At 39.7% G+C, this 27,734-nt stretch overlaps 1 protein-coding gene across 3 annotated transcripts in view; it reads left to right on the top strand.

Annotated features, from left to right (window-relative positions):
* Positions 1-14,794, top strand: part of CPM (carboxypeptidase M) — a 93,775-nt gene extending 78,981 nt beyond the window's left edge. For all 3 annotated transcript variants that reach the window (XM_059936449.1, XM_059936451.1, XM_059936450.1), the window contains 2 exons: positions 7,975-8,123; positions 10,417-14,794. In XM_059936449.1, coding sequence (XP_059792432.1) covers positions 7,975-8,123; positions 10,417-10,659 — 392 coding nt within the window. In that variant the 3' untranslated portion in view covers positions 10,660-14,794. The remainder of the gene's footprint in view (positions 1-7,974; positions 8,124-10,416) is intronic.
* Positions 14,795-27,734: the final 12,940 nt, after the last annotated feature.

Genomic DNA, 27,734 nt, shown 5'->3' with positions numbered 1-27,734 from the left:
TAATTGTTATATCTTCTTCTTGGATTGATCCCTTGATCATTATGTAGTGTCCTTCCTTGTCTCTAGTAACATTCTTTATTTTAAAGTCTATTTTATCTGATATGAGTATTGCTACTCCAGCTTTCTTTTGATTTCCATTTGCATGGAATATCCTTTTCCATCCCCTCACTTTCAGTCTGTATGTGTCCCTAGGTCTGAAGTGGGTCTCTTGTAGACAGCATATAGATGGGTCTTGTTTTTGTATCCATTCAGCAAGCCTGTGTCTTTTGGTTGGAGCATTTAATCCATTCACGTTTAAGGTAATTATCGATACGTATGTTCCTATGACCATTTTCTTAATTGTTTTGGGTTTGTTTTTGTAGGTCCTTTTCTTCTCTTGTGTTTCCCACTTAGAGAAGTTCCTTTAGCATTTGTTGTAGAGCTGGTTTGGTGGTGCTGAATTCTCTTAGCTTTTGCTTGTCTGTAAAGCTTTTGATTTCTCCATCGAATCTGAATGAGATCCTTGCTGGGTAGAGTAATCTTGGTTGTAGGTTCTTCCCTTTCATCACTTTAAGTATATCATGCCACTTCCTTCTGGCTTGTAGAGTTTCTGCTGAGAAATCAGCTGTTAACCTTATGGGAGTTCCCTTGTATGTTATTTGTCGTTTTTTCCTTGCTGCTTTCAGTCATTTTTCTTTGTCTTTAATTTTTGCCAATTTGATTACTATGTGTCTCAGTGTGTTTCTGCTTGGGGTTATCATGTATGGGACTCTCTGCCCTTCCTGGACTTGGGTGGCTATTTCCTTTCCCATGTTAGGGAAGTTTTCGACTATAATCTCTTCAAATATTTTCTCTGGTCATTTCTCTCTCTCTCCTCCTTCTGGGACCCCTATAATGCGAATGTTGTTGCATTTAATGTTGTCCCAGAGGTCTCTTAGGCTGTCTTCATTTCTTTTCATCCTTTTTTCTTTAGTCTGTTCTGCAGCAGTGAATTCTACCATTCTGTCTTCCAGGTCACTTATCCGTTCTTCTGCCTCAGTTGTTCTGCTATTGATTCCTTCTAGTGTAGTTTTCATTTCAGTTATTGTATTGTTCATCTTTTTGTTTGTTCTTTAATTCTTCTAGGTCTTTGTTAAACATTTCTTGCATCTTCTCGATCTTTGCCTCCATTCTTTTTTCTGAGGTCCTGGATCATCTTCACTATCATTATTCTGAATTCTTTTTCTGGAAGGTTGCCTATCTCCACTTCATTTAGTTGTTTTTCTGGGGTTTTATCTTGTTCCTTCATCTGGTACATGGCCCTCTGCCTTTTCATCTTGTCTATCTTTCTGTGAATGTAGTTTTTGTTCCACAGGCTGCAGGACTGTAGTTCTTCTTGCTTCTGCTGTCTGCCCTCTGGTGGATGAGGCTATCTAAGAGGCTTGTGCAAGCTTCCTGATGGGAGGGACTGGTGGTGGGCAGAGCTCAGTAAAACTTTAATCCTCTTGATTGCTGATGGGTGGGGCTGGGTTTCCTCCCTGTTGGTTGTTTGGTCTGAGGCAACCCAACACTGGAGACTACCTGGGCTCTTTGGTGGGGCTAATGGTGGACTCTGGGAAGGCTCACGCCAAGGAGTACTTCCCAGAACTTCTGCTGCCAGTGTCCTGTCCCCATGGTGAGCCACAGCCACCCCCTGCCTCTGCAGGAGACCCTCCAACACTAGCAGGTCTGGTTCAGTCTCCCCTGGGGTCATTGCTCCTTCCCCTCGGTCCCGATGCGCACACTACTTTGTGTGTGCCCTCCAAGAGTGGAGTCTCTGTTTCCCCCAGTCCTGTTGAAGTCCTGCAGTCAAATCCCACTAGCCTTCAAAGTCTGATTCTTTAGGAATTCCTCCTCCTGTTGCCAGACCCCCAGGTTGGGAAGCCTGATGTGGGGCTCAGAACTTTCACTCCAGTGGGTGGACTTCTATGGTATAAGTGTTCTCCAGTTTGTGAGTCACCCACCCAGCAGTTATGGGATTTGATTTTACTGTGATTGCACCCTTCCTACTGTCTCATTGTGGCTTCTCCTTTGTCTTTGGATGTGGGGTATCTTTTTTGGTGAGTTCCAGTGTCTTCCTGTCGATGATTGTCCAGCAGCTAGTTGTGATTCTCGTGTTCTCACAAGAGGGAGTGAGAGCTAGTCCTTCTACTCTGCTATCTTGGTTCAGGCTATATCCCCCATGTGTATTTTACAGTTTTTTTTTTTTCTTGTAGCTGATTTCTAATCTCATACGTTGTGGTTGGAAAAGATGCTTGATATGATTTCAGTTTTCTCAAATTTACCAAGGCTCACTTTGTGGCCCAGCATGTGATCAATCCTGGAGAATGTTCCTTGTGCACTTGAGAGGAATGTGTATTCTGCTGCTTTTGGATGGAATGCTCTATAAACATCAGTTAAGTCCATCTGGTCTAATGTGTCATTTAAGGCCTGTGTTTCCTTATTGGTTTTCTGTCTGGATGATCTGTCCATTGATGAAAGTGGGGTGTTAAAGTCCCCTACTATTACTGGGTTACTGTCAATTTCTGCTTCTATGGCTTTTAGTATTTGCCTTATATATTGAGGTGCTCCTATGTTGGGTGCATATATATTTACAATTGTCATATCTTCTTCTTGGATTGCTCCCTTGATCATTATGTAGTGTCCTTCTTTGTCTCTTGTAATAGTCTTTATTTTAAAGTCTATTTTGTCTGATATGAGTATTGCTACTCCAGCTTTCTTTTGATTTCCATTTGCATAGAATGCCTTTTTACATCCCCTCACTTTCAGTCTAAATGTGTCCCTAGATCTGAAATGCTCTTGTAGACAGCATATATATGGGCCTTGTTTTTGTATCCATTCAGCCAGTCTATGTCTTTTGGTTGGAGCATTTGATCTGTTTATGTTTAAGGTTATTATTGATATGTATGTTCTTATTGCCATTTTGTTAATTGTTTTGGATTTGTTTTTGTAGGTCTTTTTTCTTCCCTTCCTCTTTTGTTCTCTTGTGATTTGATGACTAAGTTTAGCATTGTGTTTGAATGACTTTTCCTTTTTTGTGTGTGTCTCTGTTGTAGATTTTCAGTTTGTGGTTACCATGAGGTTTTGCTATAGCAGTCTATATATAAACAAGATTGTTTTAAGTTGCCAGTCTTTTAATTTCAAATGCATTTCCTGTATCCTGCATTTTGCTCTCTTCTTCTCACAATTGCTGGGTTTGATATCATATTTCTGTGCCTATGATTTCCTACCTTTACTGTATGTTTGCCTTTACCAGCGAGTTTTTCCATTTGTAATTTTTTTGTTTCTAGTTGTGGCCTTTTCTTTTGCCCATAGAGAAGTTCCTTTAGTATTTGTTGCAAAGTTGGTCTGTTGGTGCTGAATTCTCTTAGCTTTTGTTTGTCTGTAAAGCTTTTGATTTCTCTGTTGAATCTGAATGAGAGCCTTGCTGGGTATTCTTGGTTGTAGCTTATTCCCTTTCATCACATTAAATATACCATGCCACTCCCTTCTGGCCTGCAGAGTTTCTGCTGAGAAATCAGCTGCTAACCTTGTCAGTTTGATTACTGTGTGTCTTGGTGTGTTCCTCCTTGGGTTTATCCTGCTTGGGACTCTCTGCTTCCTGGACTTGGGCGACTGTTTCCTTTCCCATGTTAAGAAAGTTTTCAGCTGTTATCTCTTCAGATATTTTCTCAGGTCCTTTATCTCTCTCTTCTCCTTCTAGGACCCCTATAATGAGAATGTTCATGCATTTAATGTTGTCCCAGAGGTCTCTTAGACTGGCCTCATTTCTCTTCTTTCTTTTTTCTTTGTCCCACTGCAGTGAATTCCACCATTCTCTCTTCCAGGTCACTCATCCATTCTTCTGCCTGTTACTCTGCTATTGATTCCTTCTAGTGTACTTTTCATTACAGTTATTGTATTGTTCATCTCTGCTTGTTCTTTAGTTCTTCTAGGTCTTTGTTAAACATTTCTTGTATCTTCTCAATCTGTGCCTCCATTCTTTTTCTGAGATCTCAGATCATCTTTACTATCATTACTCTGAATTATTTTTCAGGTAGATTGCCTGTCTCCCCTTCACTTAGTTGTTGTTCTGGGGTTTTATCTTGTTCCTTCATCTGGGACATATTTCTCTGCCATCTCAATTTGTCTAACTTTCTGTGATTGCAGTTTCCATTCTGCGGGCTGCAGGATTGTAGTTCTTCTTGCTTCTGCTGTCGCCCCCCACCCCCTGGTGGATGAGACTGTTTAAGAGGCTTGTGCAGGCTTCCTGGTGGGAGGGACTGGTTCCTGCCCATGGGTGGGTGGAGCTGGGTCTTGTCCCTCTGGTGGGCAAGGCCGTGTCAGGGTGTGTGTTTATCAGGCAGCTGTGTGCTCAGGAAGACATTAAGCAGCCCCTCTGCTGATGGGTGGGGCTGTGTTCCTACCCTGTTGGTTATCTGGCCTGAGGCGTCCCAGCACTGGAGCCTACAGGCTGTTGGGTGGGGCCAGGACTTGGTGAGAAAATGGCAGCCTCCAAGAGGGCTCATGCCGATGAGTACTCCCCGGAACTACCACACCACCACCACCAGTGTCCTTGTCCCTACAGTGAGCCACAGCTGCCCCCACCCCCTGCTTCTGCAGGAGACCCTGCAATACTAGCAGGTAAGTCTGGCCTAGTCTATTATGAGGTCACTGCTTTTTTCCCCTGGGTCCTGGTGCATACAAGACCCTGTGTGCGCCCTCCAAGGATGGAGTTTCTGTTTCCCCCAGTCCTGTGGAATCCCTGTGACCAAAACCCACTGGCCTTCAAAGCCAGATTCTCTGTGGGCTCCTCCTCCCATTGCCAGACTCCCAGGCTGGGGAGACTGACACAGGGCTCAGAACTTTCACTCCTGTGGGAGAACTTCTGTTTCCAGTTTTTGGGTCACCCACCTGGCATGTATGGGATTTGATTTTATTGCGATTGCACCCCCTCCTACTGTCTTGTTGTGGTTTCTTCTTTGTCTCTGGATGTAGGGTATCTTTTTTGGTAGGTTTCAGCATTTTTGGTCAATGGTTGTACAGCAGTTAGTTGTGATTTTGGTGTTTCCATAAGAAGTGGTGAGCTCACCTTCTACTCTGCCATCTTGTCTCCTCTCAACAGTGAATTTAAATGTACAGTTCTGGAGGTTAGAAGTTCAAAACCAGTATCACTGGGCTAAAGTCCAGGTGTTGGCAGGGCTGGTTCCTTCTGGAGGCTCTCAAAACATCTAGCTTTGAAAATGATGGGGCTCACATCCATGAGACCCACAAGGCTATAGCAAACTGAGAAAGTTCTTAAAGACTTACCTGGCTACCCCCCAGGACCCAGCGCTAAGGCAGCTGACTGAAAAGTGCCCAGTCTTTCTGTGAAAGAGGCGTATCTGCTTGTTTGAAAGTTTCAGTCTGAGGGGCAGTCATCTAATTTAACATACATCTAGGAGCCAACTGAAATACTCTCCAAATATGGATGCTTGTGGCTGCCATCTTTGCCCTGTCCCTTCACCTCCCTCCAGGATCCTGGTATCTCCTGGAGAAGAGTTTGTGCACTTGTCTGGTGCACTGTTTTCTGCAGTTGCCACCCAGGGGCTACCGCTTGATTTCCTGGTTCTGTTGGCCAGCAGGTCTTGTGTTCATAAATCCCACAGAACTGAAACAAACAGAGAAGGAGTTCTTAACCAGCTACACTCAGGGCACAGTGGAGAGGCAGCAGACTGAAAACCCAGTCTTTCTGTGAAAGAAGACTATTAGTTTATCTTCATAGTTGTGGCCTAAGGAGCAGGATTCTAATTAAATACACATCTAGCGGCTGACTACAATCATTCATCAGAGGCCACTGGGCACCATCTTCACTCTCAACCTATGCCCTACCCCAGATCACCAGTGTCTCCAAGAAAGGAGCCTGTGTACCCATCTGGCCCCTTGGCTTTTTTGGCTACTGCCCAGAGAACATAACCCTTGATAGCCTGGCTCTGTTGGCCAACAGGGCTTGTGTTTATGAGTTCAAAGAGATGAGCAAAGCAAACAAAAAAATGGCTCTTAATTGGCTGTCAGTCACCCCAGGGCTCAGTGCAGAGGGAGTAGACAGAAACAAACACCCATCTCCCAGTCTTCCCCCGAAAGAGGTATATTTGTATACTTTCGAAGCTGTGGGTTTGGCTTCCGATCTGCCTGAACCTTTGTGCTGACTGAGATACTCCCCTTTGGGACACTGACAGGTCTTGGCACACCCTCAACTACTGGAGCCATTAAGACTAAAGTAAGCTGCTGGGATAATCATAAAAGTTTGAGAGAAAACCCAGAGCTGGGGCAGGGTTGAACAGTAAGTTCACCTCTTACACAAAGCCACTCCTTCAAGACTGGAAGAGATGGTTGTTTTATATAATGCATAGAAACCAACACAGAGAGTCAGCACAGAGGAATATGTTCCAAATGAAAGAACAAGATAAAACCCCAGAAAAGAGCTTAATGAAATAGAGGTAGGTGATTTACCTGATAAAGAGTTCAAAATACGGTCATAAAGATGCTCACTGAGCTCAGTAGAACTATGCATGAACAAAATGAGAATTTCAACAAAGAGAAAGAAAATATAAGTACCAAATAAAAGTCATGGAGCTGAAAAATACAGTAGAGGAGTTCAACAGCAGACTAGATGAGGCAGAAGAAAGGATAAGTGAACCTGAAGACAGGACAATGGAATTCATCCAATCAATCAGAGCAGCAAAAAGAAAAAGAATGAAAAAGAGTGAAGATGGCTTAAAGAACTTATGGGACAACATCAACAGACAAACATTTGCATTGTAGGGGTCCCAGAAGGAGGAGAGAGAGAAAAAGGGATATAAAACTTATTTGAAGGAAAAATGGCTGAAAAGTTCCCTAACCTGGGGAAGGAAGCAGACATCCAGATCCAGGAAGCCTGGAGAGTTCCAAATAAGATGAACCAAAAGAGACCCACATTAAGACACATTGTAATTAAAGTATCAAGAGTTAAAGACAAGTAGAGATATCACCTTACCCCTGTTAGAAAGGCTATTGTCAAAAAAGACAAGAAGCGACAAGTGTTGGCAAGGATGTGGAGAAAAGGGAACCCTTGTGCACTGCTGATGGGAATGTAAATTGGTGCAGCACTATGGAAAACAGTATGGAGATTCATTCTAAGAAAAATTAAAAATAGAACTACCATATGATCCAGTAATTCTACTTCTGGGTATTTATCCAAAAGAAATGAAAAAACTAACTTGAAAAGATATCTGTACCCTCCATGTTCACTGCAGCATTATTTATAATAGCCGAGACACAGAAGCAACTTAATTGGATGGATGAATAAAGAAAATGTGGTATATTTATACAATGGAATACTATTCTGCCATAAGAAGAAATCTTGCCATTTGTGACAATATGGACAGATACTGAGGGCATTATACTAAGTGAAACATCAATAAATCAGAGAAAGACAAATAGCTTATGATGTCACTTATATGTGGAATCTTTAAAAAAAAAAAAAACCAACTCATGATTTAAAAAAAAAAAACCAACTCAGAGAATAGATTGGTAGTTGCCAGAGGCAGGGGGTGGGGAAAAATAGGTGAAGGCAGTCAAAAAGTACAAACTTCCAGTTATAAAATAAATAAGTCCTGGGGATGTAATGTACAGCATGGTAAATATGGTTAAATACTGTATTGTATATTTGAAATTAGCTAAGAGTAAATCTTAAAAGTTTTCATCACAAGAAAAAAAATGTGTATGTTAACTGGGAATATTGTGGTGACTGTTTCACAATACATATATTAAATCATTATGTTGTACACCTGAAACTAATATGATGTTATATTTTTATTATATCTCAGTTTTTTTTAAAGTTTACCATCCCTTCTCAAATACTCGATTAACTCAAAACGGCTAATAAATATTGGGCATATTTTTCTTAAATAATTACAAGAATTTTTTTTCATATGCCATAAAATGTGGTATTAACATTTAATTCTTTTTGTCTTGCAGGTGTAAAGGGTCAAATTTTTGATCAGAATGGGACTCCATTACCCAATGTAACTGTAGAAGTCCAAGACAGAAAACATGTCTGCCCCTATAGAACCAACAAATTTGGAGAGTATTACCTCCTTCTCTTGCCTGGGTTCTATGTAATAGAGGTAAGTATACAATGCTAACTATTGTTATTAAAATATTATAGAACTCACAATACTTACTTACCTAGAAAGAATCTAAAATAAGTCTGGAAAGTCCAAAAGTAGATACATCAGGACAGAATAAAAGGCCAACTTGCATTTAGCAGGGAGTGAGTGAGGTGGCAATAATAGGAACAAACTCAGAAAATCATGTTTTTTCCCCAACTGGCAATTTTTTAAATAGAAGCCAAATCCCATTTCAGGTGGTACCTTTTATGATTAAAAAATGGAACAAACCTTATTAATAATAAGAATAAATGAACAATGTGGGGTGGTGGGATGAATTGGGAGATTGGGATTAACATATATACACTACTATGTATAACACAGATAACTAATGAGAACCTACTGTATAGCACAGGGAACTCTACTCAATGTTCTGTGGTGTCCTAAATGGGAAGGAAATCCAAAAAGGAGGGGCTATATACATAGAGCTGATTCATTTTGCTGTACAGCAGAAACTAACACAACATTGTAAAGCAACTATACTCCAATAAAAATTTAAAAACAAAAACAAAAAAAAAATGTAGCCACAGTTCTTCCAAGCTTCATGAAATACCAGTTTAACATCTGTTCCATGAACCATAACTTCTACTATTAAAAAATTGATTGTGACACAAGTTCCTTAGAATTCACTACAAATAAAATTTGATCCACAAAGTTTACCACTATATTAAATGATACATATTTTGCAGCCTGCTCATAAGCAAACGATGGTGAGTTTTCCAATCAATGCAAGTAAAATTCCAGATTTTAATTTTATTTAGATGCATGTTTCTAAGGCTTTTCTTCCTCTAAGGACGCATGGACTAGTTTGAGGCTGAGTGGGTTTATGTGAATGAACTAAATGAATAAGTACCTGATTATTTGGCCAGATTATGACTCTTCCTCTGTGATGTGACTTTATCTAAGAATGTCAAGATTCATCTAGTTTGCTTAGTGGGTCTAATGCCAGCCATAGTAGTCATTCTGTATAGAGCTACTCCTGAGAGAAGGTAGTCATCTATTCTGTAGTAAAAACTGGCTTTGTAGTTGTTTCATCTTTAGGACATAATAAAGGGCATGGTTTTCAGTTCATAAAACTCTGTAGGATTAAAAACCCCTGCTCCATAGGTTATCGCCAAAGTACCCAGCACTTTGAGTGAGGGGCTCATGCTTTTCTTGAGTATCTTTCCTCCTACTGAGGACATGAATAGAGCTGGAAAAACCTCAACTCACTATGAATCTTTGCCTAAAAAGGCCCTTTATTTTCCTGTTATTTACTGTGACATTTTCATTCTGTGGAAAAAAAGGGTTTTCCTTGTAGTGAATCTATCAATAAACTGTTTTTATGCAATCCCATAAATAAGCCACATCTTGGATATATGTATATGTATAGCAGATTCACTTTGCTATACACCTGAAACTAACAATTTGTAAATTAACTATACTCCAATAAAAAATTTAAAAAATAAGCCACATATTTATAGAATAAAGTTATGAATTGTTCATTTCCAGTTAGACTAACACAGCACAAGTTGGCTTTAGTTACTAGCTCTAGGACAAAAGCGGAAGGTAAGACTCTGGAAGCTGAAATGAATGGCTAAAATACATGCCAATTAGTGGTTATGTAAATGTTATTCCCTATTCTTTTCCCTCTCTACCATATATAATAAAAGCATTTCTCAGTAGCAATAGTCTATAGTTAGTTTAGCATTTGTCATTATTTTCCTGATCATTTCCTCCACCAAAAAGATAAATCTAGCTGAAGATTCAGACTCATGGACAAAACCAGGTAAAATCAAAGCTTTTTAAAGAAGCAATAACTAACTTATATATACACTTAGATCAGCTGCAAGGAAAATGGAATAAATTGAGAAAAAAATTCCACTTATAAATAATATTGACAGAGAATCAGGATATTAAGTGCAGACTTGAGACAAAGAGAAACAGTCAACTCTTTACCTTTGCGCTCCATGAAAACGATGGGGACAGAAATCAGTCTATTGCTTCTGACTTACATCTCCAGATAAAGGAACTGTCTTTATTTCACTTTGTAATTCTCAGCAACAGCATTAACAACTGTGGTCCATATCAGTAGGCACTTGGTAACTCATTCACCGAGCAGGACTGAAGCTGTTTCTAGCCCGGGGAGACCTGGCAGGTTGTTACATGTGTTTCATAAAGGCTGCATTTTAGTGGTGGATATCAGCGTTTTTCACTGTTGGCACCACAAAACATCTGAAATCACTCAGATAACTTTCTTGTTTCCTCTCAGGTTACAGTCCCTGGACACAATCCACATCTCACAAAGGTGACTATTCCCCAAAAATCCCAGAACTTCAGTGCTCTTAAAAAGGATATTTTACTTCCATTCAGAGCGCAGTTGGATCATATCCCAGAATCAGATCCTTTATGTCCAATGATTCCTCTTTACGGAGATTTGCAAGGCCACTCAGCTGCAACAAAGCCCAGTCTGTTCTTGTTTTTAGTGACTCTTTTTCACATATTGTTCAAATAAAGCAAAATGTGAAACTCAACCCCCATCACCACCTTGAATCAGGGCTTACTCGTGCCAAGTTACTGCAACTCTAACTCCCTCTGTGGGACTTTGACTGGATAAACTCCACGGTCCTTCCCTAAGAAGAGGAATGGTTGTTTCCAAAGCCTGCAACAAGCAATGTATGGTGATAATGAAAGGAATGATTTAGTCTTAATGATGGAAGACACCTACCCATCAAGTACTGCTCACTTACACTTAATCTTGAAGTAGTCTTAGAAATTTGTAAGAAGTTAAACTTGAGAAGCATGAAAGAAGTTCCTGCAAGAAAAAAAAGGAGGTAATTTTGTATACAGAGAGCCATTTGAATATAAGCAATGAAGATGAACATTTATTATCACCTACTATATACAAGACCTTGCCATGTGTACTATATGTGAAGAGATAGTGCCATATATAATTTTCCATATATAATTTTCAGTGCAGGGAAAAATGATGATAGCACTGGGAATATTAAGTTTTGCCAACGTTCTAAGGAAATATGAGAGAAAATAGGCAACCACGTCTCAGTGGCCCAAGAAAATATGGACCTGATGGGATGACAAATTTGTCTACAGAGCCCCAAAATAATAGGTCAATTAAGGTAAGGGTCCCTGCCTTTCTGCAACCAGATGCCACAGTCTTCTGTTATGCTGATGACCCCCAAATGCCTGAGCTTCAGACTCAGGTATGACTGCCCACTGGACACATCTACCTGGATGTGACCTATAGATACCTCAAACTCATCATGTTGAAAAATTGAACATACTTCTCTCCCCAGAGCTGCTCTTCCTCCTGCATTCTCTGTCTCAGTTACTGATAGCACCAAACTAGAAACCTGGGAGCCACCCTTGATACCTCCTCCTCCTCCTCCATCCCATCTATTCAGTCACTAAAGATTGATGTTATTTGTATGAGTTGATTGATTTTACCCTCTCTTCATGGCTACTAACACCACCAGGTTTACGCCATCATAGCTCACCTGTACCACGGCAACAGCTCTACTGGTCTCTTGCTTCCAGCTTTCTCCTCTTCACATCCAACTTCCACACAGCACTGGAGAAAGGGGTCTATTTAAAACAAAAATCGACAATCAACTGCTTGTAGTTTCTACACACATAACACGCTGTGTGTCCCCTGTGTCTGCAATGCCATTCTGACCCACTACATTTTCTTTCCCACTCCTCCTTTAAAACCCAGTTCAGGTTGTTTAATGGGTACAGAGTTTCTGTTTGTCATGATGAGAAAGTTCTGGAAATAGATAGTGATGATGGTTGTACAACATTGTGAAGTATTTAATGCCACTGAATTGTATACTCAAAACTGGTTAAAATGGTAAATTTTATGTTATGTATATTATACCACAATAAAAAAAGAGGATAGTGACTATTAAATATTAAAATAATGCTTCATTAGGTGCTTCATAATAATGTACTCTGCAAAGTGAAGGCTCCAAGGCATACATGCTGTGTAAATTACATGTCTTACTTAGGTGAAACGCCAACAGAAACAAAGACTAGTCTGTTAAAGAGTAAACAAGTAAAATATAAAGATCAATGATGATTCCCTTAAAAAAAAAAAAAAACAAGAAAAACCTCAGTTCAGGTATCAACTCCTCTGGGAAACCTTTGCTGACCATTGTCCCATTCCACTCAGTTTCATCCCCTCCCAGCCAACCTGGGGGCCCTCTTTGCTCCGCAAATTAAACAGGTTACCTCTGTTGTGGGATTTATAGCACTGCACTATGCTCTTCTATTTCCATGAGTGATTTTCTCTGGCAGAGTGTGAGGTCTCTGAGACCAGGGTCTATTTAATTTGTTTGAAAAACTTATTCTAAATCCTATCAATCACATGGTGACACCTGAATGAAGGAACCAAGTGCTCCAGCAAACTGCTGCTCTTAAAACATTATGTGCAAGAGTTAGGGGAGGTGGGGGTACCAAACAGCAGACCAGCAACTCTGGGGAGCAGGTTTCTGAGTGCTGTGTATCGCTCATGAAAGTGAGTTGCCTTGGCTCTTATTTTATATTGAAAGTCCTGTAGGGTCTGGAAACAGAAACTATACTGGGCTTGGTACCTGCTTGAGACCCACAAATGAAAGGGAGATACATGGGCATTTAGGAGCTATTCCCATGCAAGTTTATTCTACATGCACAAAATCATACATGTTAATATCAGCAATATTTGTAGATCTCTTTTAAATCTGGTAATAACCTAAATATCTTGATCATTTTTATTTAAATAAGTGGTAATTTATTATATACTTGAAACTATATATTAATATAATATTGCAGAAAATGATTTTGGTAATATTACAGATAAAAGTATACAAAACTCAACTTGATTTACCATCAAGTCCTAAACAATTTTCAGTCAGGCATTCTGAGTTCTAACTTTTCCTTTTCTAAGATAGCAATTCTGAAGGGACATGAACCAAAATCTGATTTGGTTCATGAGCCTTAATGTAAATTTCTGAAGGAAATAATGCTTTTAAAATCAGAAATTTTATCAGAATCAAACTTAAAACCATTTAGAGACAAGCAAAACAATTTAGAAAATTTCCAAACCAAATATAAACCAAACCTGAACTTAGTTCAGAGCAGGTTTGGGGTATATTTTGCAGCGACAGCTCTGTGCTTGAAAGTGAAGTTTGCTGCAAGGATTTAGTATGTAGAATCCCAGCTACACCCTCCACTCATCAAGTGACGTGTTCAAGAGAAAAAACGACCATGGAATTCTGACTACAGTGAGACTAGATCCCCAACACCTTTCCTACTGTTCTCCGCCCTCTTAGGCTGTTGATTATGCTCCCCGGGTTCTAAGTTCAGGTGTAATTCCTTTTATAGAGAAACCAACATAGTAAAAGATTTTCAAGATAGGTGAAAAGAAGATAGCATGTATAATAAAATGATAATTAGGAGGCAGGAGCCCTGTGATTCAACCCACCACAGTTCAGTTTCCTTACCTGTAAAATGAAGGTCTCTGCTTGACTGATTCTATGACTATCAGTAGCAGTGGTGCAAGATGCCACACTCTGGTGCCAGTTTTGGGTACCTGCCCAGGTGGAGGACGGATAATTAACACTCAAGAGGCATAAATATTTTGAAGGCAGTATAACTTGAGACCAATAAACAGAATTGGTCTGAAAGCTGAAATATTGGCTAGCTAGAATGACCACTTAATAATATTTAAGGAAATGTTCATGAAGTAACACAGCTTTTACCCGTGTACCTCCTCAAATTATAATAAATGTTAACATGATGAATTTAAATGGTGGGGAGCATTTTAGAGAAATGTTAAGTCTCTGCAGGTAACTATCAGTGTTGATTTTGGTGCTCAATTTGTCACAGACTTGAGCTGTTGGATGTATCAGAAATGTTAAAAAGCCTCTTCTCAATATTTCTGAAAGTCTAAGAAATCAACATTTTTGTTCTAGAAGCAAATTTGCATTTGTAATATTTCTTAAAATGGTATGAGAGGCTAGCTCTACCTTTAGAAAGTAAAAATATCTGGCACTGGATTAAAAATATCTTTTCCTAGGGAATCTAGAAAAATGAGCATAGCATATTGTCTCACTGTGACAGGGGAAGTTGCTTATTGAGAAATTTGGTTCTTATTCTACACGGTGACAATACAGTTGATGCCTATGTCATGACAGATTTAGATTTGGGGGAAGGGGAGAAAATTATGATGGTTAAAGTGAAAAAAAGTTCACAGCACCTAAAGTAGAAATTTGGGGGAAGTGGAGAAAATTATGATGGTTAAAGTGAAAAAAAGTTCACAGCACCTAAAGTAGAAATTTGGGGAAACAGTCTAACTTCATTACAGACTTTACATTGTATCACTGATAAGCAGATATTGTACTGTATTGCTCACAAACCATTTTATCATACTTCAGCATATGAACTACTCCATAGCCTTTTATAGATGTTGCATAAGCTGATTTTATAAGTTTTCTCAGTGACTTTCTTTTGTACTATAATTAAAAACTTAAAATATACAAATTGTCTAAGACTAAAAAGTGTTATTGGGCAGGGGCCAAGACTACCTCTGAATTCAGTAAAATCAGAATATTTCTGATTCTCAATAAAGAATTAATATTTCTGTAAACAATAAATGCTGTTTCTTTCCATTACATTACTTTGAAAACAAATACTTACACCAGTGTACAAAGTCCACATACCAGAGAGAACTGATTGCCATCAAATAAAGACCAAATCTAATGACCTTTTATGAGGCAATAATATTATAATTCTTCAAAGCCCAGAGAGTCCTTCCACAACAGTTTATATGATAAATACCCATCCAAATTACTTTGTGCCATGGGGGAGATAATGGATGAAAAGTGTGCCTACTGGCACAAAAACCAAAAAACACACAAAAAATCACACAAAACACACATACCACACACACAAACACACACACACACACACATACACACACACAAAATCTTTGGAAAATTCCCAGCACACACTGTAAAGGGTCTGAGAAATCAAGCAGGAAGGAAATGGATTCCCCAAACAGACTCAGCCATGGAACCATTTTCTTAAATAATTTAGCCTAGTACCATCTCTTTGAACTTATATATCTAGAAATTTTGGGAAATGCTGGTATAGGGAGGGGTCTTTTGTCTTGAATAATATTTTATTGATTTCAAAGTGCTTTTGAAACACAGAATAATAAAAAATTTGCCTCTTCTAGGAATTGGATAACTAACAGCCCTAACCCTCATCCCTTCATCGATGCAACCTCTTATCGAATTTCTAGTCATAGGACGGAGAGGTTGGGCTCAAGTGTATGTCTGCCCCCTGGAACATGCTAAACAAATAATCGTTTAAATAAGACAAGACTGAGTAGGAACGGACTAATTTACAGGTACCAATTTCTAAAAAGTGACAAATGTCTCAATTTTGAAAATGAACTGGGGCCAGTTTTTCTATTTTCAAAAGAGAATTCATTATATAGGACCGCCTTTAGCAGGAGTTTCCTGGTATATCTTAGCTAGACTTTGATACTTTTTTAAAAAAATTTTTTGGCCGTACCACGCGGCATATGGGATCTTAGTTCCCCAGCCAGGGATCGAATTCACATCCCCTGCAGTGGAAGCGCCGAGTCTTAACCACTGGACCGCCAGGGAAGTCCCTAGACGTTGATACTTAACTTTGCAGCTCCTTATAGCATTTATTACTCCCTACACCACCGTCCAAAGCAAAGTACAAATGAACTAAATTTTAAACTATTAGACATAGAGGGGGAAAAAAAGTAAAAGAAGATAAACTGTAAAAAGGATTAGTCAGCTTTTGGGTTGGTAGTATGTTTTCGTTTTTTCCTACTTCATTTTTGAAATTTTCTACTAACTACTTTTAGAATGAAAGAAAAGCAACTGATTTAAAAAATGGAACCTCAAATTTCAGAAGCACCAGCGTACACAATTGCTACACCTTCTTAAATATTCATTGAAATTTCCGGATCTTAAAATAATAGTTTATTAACTTAGCTCAGTTAATTAAACTTTTCCCTAATTGATGAAGAACATGTTCTTCAACACTAACACATAGTATTTTTACACAGTGTTTGTCTCATGAAGCCCTGAAGGGTGAATAGTGAAGGATTTCAGGACCAAATGTGTAACAACTCCCATTATTTCTTTGCTTTCTAGCCCAGCAATCTGTCTTCCAGGAGTATTCTGTACTTACTGTTAGGAGTCTACCTACCAGTAGTTAGGAGCTGGCGGTTGCCTTCCGAGAACTCCCAATGCGGTGCTTCCACCTGGTGGTTAAAGTGCTTAACTACAGAGACCTGGTCTTCTCACATGCCTCTTAAAAAAGAAAAATGAACGATTGTGAGAAAAGGTGAAAAAAAGTAATTTTTTAATACAGAGGGATGTTCTGTTTTTAAGAAAAGCTTTCCCAATTCTATTACAAGTCTGATACCATATCAACTTTTAAAGACCACTGTTTCCTTAGAATGTTTCTCTTTTGCCATTTAAGTAATTTATTGCATGGACAATATTTTTTCAGGATTATTCTTACAACTGTCTTGTCCTCTTGTAAATTAGAAAAAACTGCACAGCTGATTTCCTTGCCAAGCAACATCCTTTACTGAATGCCTACTGTGCACACAATGCATTATATGAGGCACCTGAGGGAACAAGGCAACACAAAAGGATGCTACAATCTGCTACTGAAAGATACAAAGCAGCAAGGCAGTGAATTTAAGTGTGAACAGAGTACCAGGCAACGTGGGGAAAAAAAGGGCAGGGTGAATTCAAGTCTAGCTCAGTGGGTTTATGGTCATGAATGGATGCAAGGAGGATATTATTAAACGACTTCTGGTCCTTCCCACCAGCCAGACTCCATCCCAGGCTCTATGCATTTATTGTCTCTAATTCTAAGGCCACTAAGCAAGTAAGTACCAGATCTGCTATTTTGAATTTAGCCTGTCTCAGTCCACTAGGATGAAAATTAAAAGTCATGAGAGACTCAGGAGGCCTATGACCTTTGTTGCAGCAAGAAAGATGAGAGAAGAGAGTGGTGAAAAGAAAGCACCTGTTCCAGACAGCTGTAAAAGTAAAATGATCAGGCAAACATCTGAGATAATGTCCAACAAGCAGTGAAATTATTGAAGTTTTTTTTTTAATATTTAAATCAGGGAAGCAACATGAAGATATCTGTAAATTATCTATAAATGAACCAAAAAAGAAAAAAAAAGGTGGTGAAGTCAATTTAGGCAGATGTTACTGTGATCTTGGAAGAAGGCCTAATACAGGGTATTGCCTGGAAAGGTGTGAACCAAAAATAAGCACATAAAAATACTAAAACTTAACTGAGAAATATTCAAAATTCACCTAACATGACAGTAACAAAAAATGTTTTGAAAAAGTTGACACTTTGAATATGAAAGATATTTTGATAAGCTGACTTCAAGTTGTTGGGTGAACATATAAATAGTTGTATTCTGAAGGCAGATCTATGGGACTGAAACAAGGATGAGAGGGCAATGCTGGGAATTCCCTGGTGGTCCAGTGGTTAGGACTCAATGCTTTCACTACCATGGGCCCGGGTTTCATCCCTGGTCAGGGAACTAAGATCCCACAGGCCGTGGCAAAAAAAAAAAAAAAGAGAGAGAGAGAGAGAGAGGCAATGTCTATCAATTTTTTAAAATACTAATTTTTAAAGGAGAGTTTTAGAAGAGTGGTAAGAATTTAAGTATGTTTTAGGATCACCACCCTCCTAAAAACAATCAATTATGGTTCTCTTATCCAAAATAATAATATTCTAACAATATTTTAATATATAATTTCAAATGCATTACCTGCTAGTAAATTACTAAACACACGTGGAGTCTCTCAACTGCTTGTCACTTCACAGTGCCCTTGTTCTATTTTCTGTTGCTCTTTGCTAGTTCCTATTAACAGTTCATTTTACAATTTGTTATTATAATTAAACACTTCTGAGCACCTTCTAAATGTGCTGGTGCTTTCAGATAATTATCTTTTTACAGCAGTATTTGTAAATGTCAAAAATTCCCTATCATATCTAATTGAAAGCTGGCTGTATGATAGACAATATGGCCACAAACTTTTAAACAACTGGTACTTTTTAAAGAAATAATTATTAAGAAATAATTTTTTTATAAATACTAAGTCAAAACCCAATTCAGAATCCACATAACCAGAAAATGCAACTACCAACTTTTCACAATACAGTGAATGACTACTTGCAGTTATTGTCATCAGCCTACAGACCTAAACACTAATCAGTACCTTTAAAACATTTATTAAAATTAAAAATCTAAATTATGCCAACAACTAACCCTGGTTTAGCTTTGGGACCCACAATCTCCTGCTTTTAAAGCTGGCTTCAAGACTCAAGTCCCAGTGCTTTGATTCATTCAATAAACTCTTATTGAGCACCTATATGTGTATCACAATCAAGATGTTCTTGTCTTCATGGAATTTAGTTTCATAGATGACACAGAGAAGTTGCAGGCAATTACGATAGGGCTTTTCATGCTGACAAGTGACAGGGTAGCCAACCCTAGTCCCATCCGTGCACTAGCTACGTCTCTTCCAGACCGTTCAGAACTATCACGTGTTGAGAAACCACTTAAGCCAGGCTGCCATATGGTAACACAAGTGAACAGGATAGGAAAACAACAGCATTTCGTGGCCCTACTAAATTGTAACATCATTCTCTCATGTTGGTCTTATTCGATGCCTTAGAGGCTCCCAACTGCCCATATATGTGTACTTCCAAAGTGGGCAGGCATGGCCCTTCCAAAAAAAAAAAAAGAAGCATATTCAGACTACTGCCTTTGATTACCCAAATAGATGATATTCAAATATAATTTTTATTTTAACAAAACTAATTATAATGGGGGAGAAATGTGGCCAAGATGGCAGAAAAGGAAGACCCTGAGCACACCTCCTCCCATGGGCACACCAAAATTACAACAGGGAAACTACTGATGAGAAAAACTGGAAGACTAGCAGAAAAGATCTTCAACCAAAGATATAAAGAAGGAACCACAATGAGCAGGGTAAGAGGGGTGGTGACGCAGTATAGTCAAAATCCATACCCGTGGGTGTGTCACCCACCAAGGAGCGAGTGGTCTGCCCCACATTGGGCTCCCCAGCCTGGGGAGTCCTGCACCAAGAGGATGAGCCCCTGGACGTTCTGACTTTAAAGGCCAGCAGGGCTTACTTTTGGGAGAGCCAGAGGGCTGTGGGAAATAGAGACACCACTCTTAAAGGTGCACACAAACTCTCACATACTCCAGGACCCAGAGTAGAAGCAGTAATTTGAAAGGAGCATCAGTCCCACCATCTGATCTTGGAGTCTCCTGGAGAGGCAGGAGGCAACTGCAGCTCACCCTGGGGACACAGACACTGGCAGCAGCCATCTTTGGGAGCTTGTTCTACCACATGAACACTGTGCTGGCAAGTGCCATTTTGGAGTCCTCGCTCTAGCTTATTAGCCTTGGGATCCAGCCCCTCTCACCAGCCTGTGATTATCAGTACTGGGATGCCTCAGCCCAAGCAACTAACCAGGTGGAGAGACAGCCCCACCCACCAGCAGGCCTGCCGCCTTAAGATACCCTGAGCCCACAGTCAACCCAGGACCTGGCTCTACCAGAGGCCTCAGACCCTGGCCCTGCCTACCAATGGGCTGGCACTAGCCACAGGACCAGGCTCAGCCACCAGTGGGTAGACACCAGTCCCAGGATCCCATGGGCACCAGCCCTACCCACCACCAGGCCAAAACGCTAACTCCAGGACCCACAGGACACTGCAGCTAAAGACCCCAGGACCTGGATCTACCAACCAGTGAGCCAGCACTAGTCCCAGGACACGCTGGGCCTTGGCCCTGCCCACCATCAGGTGGACACCAGCCCCAGGACCACTTCAGTCCTGCAGCCTACAGTATCAGGACCCAGCCCACCCACCAGTAGGCCTGCACCAGTCACAAGACCCTTTGGGCCCTGGCCCTGCCCAACAGCAGGCCAAAACCAGCTCTGGGACACCTTGGGACCCTCAGCCAGCTGGTCCCGGATCCAGCCCCACCTACCAACAAGACACCAGCTCTAGGACCCTTAGGGCCCTGCAGCCAGAGACATGGGAACGCAGTTCTGCCCACCAGTGAGCTAGCACTAGCTCCAGCACTGTCTACCTGCAGGCCAACACCAGCCCCAGGAACCCCCAGGCCCCAATCCCACCCACCAGCAGGCAGACACCAGCTCCAAGACCCTTTGGACCCATTAGCCAGCTGCCCCAGGATCCAGCCCCATTCACCAGTGGGCCAACACCGGCTTTGGGACACCTCAGACCCAGCAGCCAGCTGTGTCAGGAACTGACCCCACCCACCAGCAAGCCAACATTAGATCCAGGACACACTCCCCCACCTCCATCCCCCGCAACCACCCACTCTAGTACCCGGCTCCACTCACTAGTGGATTAGCTGGAGCCCAGGATCCCCCAGGGCCCCATAGCCAGCAACCTTGTAATCCAGCCCTACCCACCAGCAGATGGCAGCCTCTGCACAAGGCAGGGCTTGGAAACCAACCAGAATGGGGCCAGCCACACCCACCAGATGGCCCATAGTAATCAGCCCACCACAACAGAAGGGTTCAAGCAGCCCAAATAGGGGGCACCCTTAGAGAACATAGCCCTAGTCACCAGATAATGATCATAATGATGTTCAGAACTTTAGATAAAGTTCTATGGGTGAACAGAGCAAAAAGTTAGACAGTTTTAACGAAGAGTTAGAAAATATAAAGAAGAGCCAAACAGAGATGAAGAATACAATAACTGAAATGAAAAATACACTAGAAAGAATCAACAGTAGATTAGATGGTGCAAAGGAATGGATCCACAAGCTAGAAGATAGAGTAGTGGGCATCACTGGAGCTGAACCGAAAAAGCAAACAAACAAGCAAACAAATAAAAAGAAATTAGGACAATCCCAATGTTCATAGCAGCATTATTTACAGTAGCCAAGATATGGAAGCAACCTAAGTGTCCATCAACAGACAAATGGATAAATAAGATGTGGTATATATACAATGGAATACTACTCAGCCATAAAAGAGAATGGAATTTTGCCATTTGAAACAACATGGATGGACTTGAAGGGTGTTATGTTTAGTGAAATAAGTCAGAGAAAGCCAAATAATGTATGATATCACTTACATGTATAATCTGAAAAATAAAACAAACTTGTGAATGTAACAAAAGAAACAGACTTACAAATAGAAACAAGCTAGTGTTTACCAATGGGGAGGGGGGAGAAGGAAGAGGGGAGGGGCAAGATAGGCGTAGAAGATTAAGAGGTACAAACTACTATGTATAAAATAAATAAGCTACAAGGATATATTGTGCAGCACAGGGAATATAGCTAATATTTTGTAACTATAAATGGGGTATAATCTTTGAAAATTGTGAATCACTATGTTTTACACCTGAAATTTATATTGTACATCAACTATACTTCAATTATAAAAAAATAAAGAAAAGAAAATGAGGAGTTTAAGAGACCTGAGGGACATCTAGCGTACCAACATTCACATTATAGGAGTCTCAGAAGGAGAAGAGAGAAAGGGGCAGAGAATATATATGAGGACATAATAGCTAAAATCTTCCCTAACCTGGAAAAGAAAACAGACATCCAGGTCCAGGAAGCCCAGAGAGTCCCAAACAGGGTAAACTCAGAGGACCACACCAAGACAAAAATTGAATGGCAGGACTTCCCTGGTGGTCCAGTAGGTAAGACTGCACACTCCCAGTGCAGGAGGCCCGGGTTTGATCCCTGTTCGGGGAACTAGATCCCACATGCATGCCATAACTAAGTCTGCATGCTACAACTGAAAGTCCACATGCTGCAACTAAGAAGTCTGCATGGAAAAACTAAAAAAAAAAAAAAATAAGATCCCACATGCCACAACTAAGAGTCAGTGCAGCCAAAATAAATAAATAAATGATAAATATTTTTTAAAATTAAAGATAAAGAGAGAATATTAAAGGCAGCAAAGGAAAAGCAACTACTTATGTACAAGGGAACTCCCATAAGGCTATAAGCTGACTTTTCAGCAGAAACTCTGCAGGTCAGAAGGGAGTGGCACAATATACTTAAAGTGATGAAAGGGAAAAACCTACAACAAAAAACACTCTACCAGGCAAGGCTTTCACTTGAGGACGAGATCAAAAGTTTTACAGACAAGCAAAAGATAAAAGAGTTCAGCATCAGCAAACCAACTTTACAAGAAATGTTAAAGGGACTTCCTAAGTGGAAAAAAAAAAAAGCCACAACTAGAAAAATGGAAACTACAAAAGGAAAAATCTCATTGGTAAAGACAAATATACAGTAAAGGTGGTCAGTCAACCATGTACAAAGCTAGTAAGAAGGTTAAAAGACAAAAGTAGTAAAACTGTGTATATCCACAATAAGTAGTTAGGGGATACACACACAAAAAAGATGCAAAATGTGATGTCAAAAACAGTTAACATGGGGGGGATGATTAGTAAAAATGCAGGATTGTTGAAATGCATTTGAACTTAAGAGATCAGCAACTTAAAATAATCATAGATAGGTAGGTAGATAGATAGATAGACATAGATAGATAGATACCTCATGGTAACTGGAAACCAAAAACCTATAATATAAACACACAGAAAAAAGAAAAGAGTTCAAACATAACATTAAAGACAGTCTTCAAATCACAAGGGAAGAGATCAAAAGAAGGACCAAAAACAACTATAAAAACAACCCCAAAGCAATGAACAAAATGGCAATAAGTACATACCTATCAAAAATCACATTAAATGTAAATGAACTAAATGCTCCAATCAAAACACACAGAATGGCTGAACAGCTACAAAAACAATACCAATATATATGCTGCCTACAAAAGACTTGCTTCAGATCTGAAGAAACATACAAACTGAAAGTAAGGGGATGGAAAAAAGTATTCCATGCAAATGGAAATTAAAAAAAAAAAAACGAGGTAGCAGTACTTACATCAGACAGAATAGATTTGAAAACAAAGACAGTCACAAGAGACTAAGGACAATACATAATGATAAAGGGATAAACCTAAGAAAAAGATACATAACAGTTATAAATGCACCTAACATAGGCGCACCTAAACACATAAAGCAGGGACTTCTCTGGTGGTGCAGTGGTTAAGAATCTGCCTGCCAATGCAAGTGACACGGGTTTGCACTCTGGTCCGGGAAGATCCCACATGCCGCGGAGCAACTAAGCCCATGCACCACAACTACTGAGACTGCACTCTAGAGCCCACAAGCCACAACTACTGAGCCTGCATGTCACAACTACTGAAGCCCACTCGCCTAAAGCCTGTGCTCTGCAACAGAGAAGCCACTGCAGTGAGAAGCCTGCGCACCACAACAAAGAGTAGCCTCCACTAGTCGCAATTAGAGAAAGCCCGTCTGCAGCAACAAAAGACCCAATGCAGCCATAAATAAATAAATAAGTAAATAAATTTATTTTTAAAAAAACACATAAAGCAATATTAACAGACATAAAGGGAGAAACTGACAGTAATACAATAATACTAGGTAGGCCTTAAATGACATATTAGACCACATGAACTTAATAGATATATACAGAACATTTCATCCAAAAGCCACAGAATACATTCTTTTCAAATGCACAAGGAATATGCTCCAGGACAGATCACATACTAGGCCACAAAACAAGTCTCCATAAATGTAACAAAACTGAAATCATATCAAGCATCTTTTCTGACCACAATCAACTATAATAAAAAATCCTGCAAAAAACACAACCCCAAAACAATGAACAAAATGGCAATAAGTACATACCTATCAATAATCACATTAAATGTGAATGTGAGGCTAAACAATATGCTACTAAACAACCAATGGATCACTGAAGATATCAAAAAAGAAACTGAAAAATACGTGGAAACAAATGAAAACAAAAACACAACAATCCAAAGTCTTTGGGATGCAGCAAAAGCAGTTCTAAAAGAAAAGTTTACAGTGACACAAGCCTACCTCAGGAAAGAAGAAAAACCTGAAATAAACAACCTAATCTTACACCTAAAGGAACTAGAAAAGGAAGAACAAATAAAACCCAAAGTTAGTAGAGGGAAAGAAATCATAAAGATTAGAGCAGAAATAAAAGAAATAGACTAAAAAAACTACAGAAAAGATTAATGAAACTAAGAGCTGGTTCTCTGAAAACATAAGCAAAACTGATAAACCAGACTGAACAAGAAAAAAAAGAGAGCCCAAATCAATAAAATCAGAAATGAAAAAGAAGTTACAACTGACACCACAGAATTACAAAGGATCATAAAAGATTACTACAAATAATTATACACCAATAAAATGGACAACCTCAAAGAAATGACAAATTCCTAGAAATGTACAATGTCCTCAGAATGAACCAGGAAGAAAGAGAAAATACAAATAGACCAATTACCAGTAATAAAATTGAATCAGTAATAAAACAACTCCCAAAAAACAGAAGTCCAGGACCAGATGGCTTCACAGGTGAATTCCACCATTTAGAGAAGAGTTAACACCTATTCTTCTCAAACTATTCAAAAAACTGCAGAGGAAGGAACACTTCCAAACTCATTCTATGAGAGCAGTATCACCCCGCTACCAAACCCAGACAAAGATATCACAAAAAAAGAAAGTTGCAGGCCAATATCACTGACGAACACAGATGCAAAAATCCTCAACAAAATATTAGCAAACTGAATTCAACAATTCATTAAAAGGATCATACACGAGGATCAAGTGGGATTTATACCAGGGATGCAAGGATGGATTGATATCCACAAATTAATCAATGTGACACACCACATTAACAAAATGCTGAATAAAAATCATATGATCATCTCAATAGATGTAGAAAAATTTGACAAAATTCAACATCCATTTATGATAAAAACTCTCAATAAAGTGGGTATAGAGGGAACATATCTCAAAATAATAAAGGCCATATATGACAAGGCCACAGCTAATGTCATACTCAATGGTGAAAAGGCAAAAGCATCTCCTCTAAGATCAGGAACAAGACAATGATGCCCACTCTTGTCACTTTTACTCATCATAGTATTGGAAGTCCTAGTCACAGCAATCAGGTAAGAAAAAGAAATAAAGGGAATCCAAACTGCAAAGAAAGAAGTAAAACTGTCACTGTTTACAGATAACATGATACTACACATAGAAAATCCTGGGAATTCCCTGCCAGTCCAGTGGTTAGGACTCGGCGCTCTGTCAGAGCCCTGGGTTCAATCCCTGCTTGGGGAACTAAGATCCTACAAGCCGCATGGCACACCAAAGAAACGAAAATCCTCAAGACGCCACCAGAAACTACTAGAGCTCATCAATGAATTTGGTAAAGTTGCTGGAGACAAAATTAATAAACAGAAATCTGTTGCATTTCTATATGGTAACAATGAACAATCAGAAAGAGAAATTAAGAAAACAATCCCATTTATAATTGCATCAAAAGGAATAAAATACTTAGGATAAATCTAACTAATGAGGTTACAGATGCTCAACATCACTAAAAATTAGAGAAATGCAACTCAAAACTATGAAGTATCACCTCACACCAGTCAAAATGGCCATCAACAAAAAAAATCTACAAACAATAAATGCTGGAGAGGGAGCAGAGAAAAGGGAACCCTCTTGCACTATTGGTGGGGATGTAAATTGATACAGCCATTGTGGAAAACAGTATTGAGGTTCCTTAAAAAACTAAAAAATAAAACTACCATATGACCCAGCAATCCCACTACTGGGCATATACCCAGAGAAAACCATAATTCAAAAAGACACATGTACCCCAATGTTCACTGCAGCACTATTTACAATAGCCAGGACATGGAAGCAACCTAAGTGTCCATCAACAGATGAATGGATAAAGAAGATGTGGCATATATATATATATATATATATATATATATATATATATATATATACATACATACATATATATACATATATATATATACATGTATGTATATATATATGTATATGTGTATGTATATATATATATATATATATATATATATATATATATATATATATATATATATATATAATGGAATATTACTCAGCCATAAAAACAAATGAAATTGGGTCATTTGTAGAGATGTGGATGGACGTAGAGTCTGTCATACAGTGAAGTAAGTCAGAAAGAGAAAAACAAAATATCACATGTTAACGCATATACGTGGAATCTACAAAAATGGTACAGATGAACCGGTTTGCAAGACAGAAATAGTGACACAGGTGTAGAGAACAAACATACAGACAACAAGGGGGAAAAGCAGGGGGGAGGGGGGTGGGATGAATTCAGAGATTGGGATTGACATGTATACACTAATATGTATAAAACAGATCATAAAAACCTGCTGTATTAAAAAAAATATCACACATTAATGCATATATGTGGAATCTAGAAAAATGATACAGATGAACCTATTTGCAGGGCAGGAACAGAAAGGCAGACATGGAGAACGGATGTGTGGACACAGGGGGGCAGGGGAGGGTGGGATGAATTGGGAGATTAGGTTTGACATAAATACACTACTATGTGTAAAACAGATAGCTAGTGGGAACCTGCTGTACAGCACAGGGAGCTCATCTTGGTGCTCTGTGATGATCTAGATGGGTGGGATGGGGGTACAGAGGGAGGCCTAAGAGGGAGGGGATATATGTATACATATAGCAGATTCACTTCACTGTACAGAAGAAACTAACACAACATTGTAAAGCAATTATGCTCCAATAAAAAAGAGAAATTAAGAAAACAATCCCATTTATAATTGCGTCAAAAGAAATAAAATACTTAGACTAAATCTAACTGAGGTTAAAGACCTGTACCTAGAAACTATAGGACATTGAGGAGACTGGTTCAAGATGGCAGAGAAGAAGGACGTGCTCTCATTCCCTCTTGCAAAAGCATCGGAATCACAACCAACTGCTAAAAATCATTGACAGGAAGACACGGGAACTCACCAAAAAAGATACCCCACATCCAAAGACAAAGGAGAAGCCACAATGAGATGGTAGGAGGGGCACAATCACAACAAAATCAAATCCCATAACTGCTGGGTGGGTGACTCACAAACTGTAGAACACTTATACCACAGAGGCCCACCCACTGGAGTGAAGGTTCTGAGCCCCACATCAGGCTTCCCAACCTGGGGCTCCAGTAACGGGAGGAGGAATTCCTAGAGAATCAGACTTTGAAGGCTAGCGGGATTTGATTGCAGAACTTCGACAGGACTGGGGGAAACGGAGACTCCACTCTTGGAGGGCACACACAAAGTAGTGTGCGCATCAGGACCCAGGGGAAGGAGCAGTGACCCCAGGGGAGACTGAACCAGACCTACCTGCTAGTGTTGGAGGGTCTCCTGCAGAGGCGGGGGGTGGCTGTGTCTCACCATGAGGACAAGGACACTGGCAGCAGAAGTTCTGGGAAGTGCTCCTTGGCGTGAGCCATCCCAGAGTCCACCATTAGCCCAGGTAGGCTCCAGTGTTGGGT

This window comes from Balaenoptera ricei, chromosome 10 (genome assembly GCF_028023285.1).
Source record: "Balaenoptera ricei isolate mBalRic1 chromosome 10, mBalRic1.hap2, whole genome shotgun sequence".
NCBI classification, from domain to species: Eukaryota; Metazoa; Chordata; class Mammalia; order Artiodactyla; family Balaenopteridae; genus Balaenoptera; species Balaenoptera ricei.
Note: the sequence above shows the minus strand (reverse complement) of the source record. Positions and strands in the feature narration are given on the sequence as shown.